Raw genomic sequence first — 2,008 nt, 5'->3', positions numbered from 1 at the left:
AGCGATTTCTGCAACTTCGGCCACCTCTACCACAGCTACCGGCTAATGTACATATTCCTGATCTCCCTCTAGCTTGTAGGTGGGTATTGCGTCATAGACTTGCATGAGAGTATCATGGCCATCATAATCTCCCCTTCTGTAGGGATGTGTTGGATTTTCTGGAGGATGCACAGGTGAATATCTAACTAAACTTACCAATTAATTTTTAACTAGGTGTTGCGCAAACTAACGGTTTGTGTTATTATTTGATAGTTCATCGCCGTACAGCGAAGAGCTGGTAGGTACCCTGCCAGCGTATTGCACGCACGGTCGCCATATTTGGAGGGCTTACGTACCTCTCACGTGCCTCGATATTGTTGAGCATCATGCCTAAGAGCGAGTATTTCGTCAGTTTGGATTTCCGCAGTGTATACTGACTCAGCCTGCATGGGATCCTTTACATTATGAGAGGGATGATAGGATGAGAGTGGACGACACATTTATTGAGTGGCTGACAGCGCAGTTGGGTATTTGGGACAGCCGAGGGGACTTGACCCCAGCTCCGCAACACTTTCCTATCAAAGTTTATATGGCATGGTACCGCACTGTTTCCCGACTTTTTATCGGGAACCCAGTTCATTAGGTAGATGGTCGATACGTCTCATACGCCGGGAGATATGAGGCTCTGGTATGTTTTCTGTTATTATCAATTACTTTAATAGTAATTTCTAGTCAAATACGTAGTTTATATTAAAAACTTTTGTGCAGGCAATTGGATTGCATACCGTATATCGTATGGGGCAGCAGATGCAGAGTTATGTCCACGACCCTGTGATCATGCAGGACTATAGTCGTCGCTTAATGGATGTGGCTGCCCAGATACTGCAGCGAGGCCGATCGGATCAGCGTTTGGCACACCAGCCAGATTATGTTGACCCAGCCACATACCAGCGAGGTCGTGGTATGCCACGGGGTGGTGGCCGACGAGCTGCTGTTGCTCCTCGATGACCTGCTAGTGTTGGACGACGCGGTCGTGGGCGCAGAGGAGGTTCCCAGCAAGGGGGCTTTGAGGCTCCTGCTGATGATGTTGCTGCTGATATGGGAGGTGGCATGCATGAGACCGACATGCCGTCTTACAGCCTTGGCATTTATGACACTCCAGGGACGTCGCAGGTGACCCCATCGGGTCAATTCTTGATCATGGGCTCGGATTTTCAAGGAGTGGAGTTGGGTAGATATTTCCCTGGCCCGTCTACCACTGATGAGTCTCGACCGATCCGAGATTTTGATAGTGGGCACCGACTGAGTTATGGCAGCTCATCACATGCGCAGGTATGAGTTTATTAGTATTAATTTTATTATTGTTTTTACTATAACTTATTTATTTTGTTTTAACTTTATTAATTTACTTTTTTAGGCTTCATGCGATGCTGCGACAGATGACTACATTCAGGATCCAGACACGATTATGGTAAGACAATATAAATTTTTGTAAATTGTTATGTAGTTTTCTATACTAAGTTTGATATTATTATGTAGCCTTCTACTGGACCTGACAGCACCACTGATACATGTCATCCTGTGCCGTATCCGGCCATAAGGAGACGACTTGATGATGATGATCCTGATAGCGTACCCGGGCGGCAGGGGATGCGCCTCAGGCCAATGGCTACTTTGAGACACACCGGATGCGGGACACATTGATTCGGTCTTCCATATTTTTGTTTTTTTGGTGTAAATAATATTTTTTTGTACATTAACAACAATATCTAGTCAAATATGACAGTTACTTTTTTTTAGTTCTCATTTCGTTTTATAATTTTTGGTATAGTAACACAACAACTTAAACTTAACTTCCACTTAAATTAAAATAAAATTTAGTACAACAAACAAGGAAAACATTACTACAACACAAACACAAACATAACATGCCAACATAATAAAAATACATGACATATGAAAATGACACTAAACACATACACGTCAATGCTCCATCCTCAGTTGTCATTTATTCTTCGCTCCAACCACT

The 2,008-nt window shown here is 43.7% G+C and overlaps 1 protein-coding gene across 1 annotated transcript; it reads left to right on the top strand.

Annotated features, from left to right (window-relative positions):
- Positions 1–1,001: 1,001 nt before the first annotated feature.
- Positions 1,002–1,683, top strand: LOC142181045 (uncharacterized). Its single transcript, XM_075253160.1, has 3 exons — positions 1,002–1,311; positions 1,397–1,450; positions 1,519–1,683. Exons 1-3 carry the CDS (start codon positions 1,078–1,080, stop codon positions 1,681–1,683), a joined length of 453 nt encoding a protein of 150 aa, XP_075109261.1. The 5' UTR covers positions 1,002–1,077.
- The last annotated feature ends 325 nt before the right edge of the window (positions 1,684–2,008 follow it).

Source organism: Nicotiana tabacum, chromosome 5 (assembly GCF_000715075.1).
Source record: "Nicotiana tabacum cultivar K326 chromosome 5, ASM71507v2, whole genome shotgun sequence".
Taxonomy (NCBI): Eukaryota; Viridiplantae; Streptophyta; class Magnoliopsida; order Solanales; family Solanaceae; genus Nicotiana; species Nicotiana tabacum.
The sequence above is the reverse complement of the archived record's forward strand: the minus strand, read 5'-3'. Positions and strand labels throughout refer to the sequence as shown.

Coding starts and splice junctions, on each gene's coding strand:
- LOC142181045 (XM_075253160.1), top strand. CDS start 1,078: ATGGGAGGTGGCATGCATGAGACCGACATGCCGTCTTACAGCCTTGGC. Junction 1,312..1,396: donor GCAGCTCATCACATGCGCAG/GTATGAGTTTAT, acceptor TTACTTTTTTAG/GCTTCATGCGATGCTGCGAC. Junction 1,451..1,518: donor AGGATCCAGACACGATTATG/GTAAGACAATAT, acceptor ATTATTATGTAG/CCTTCTACTGGACCTGACAG.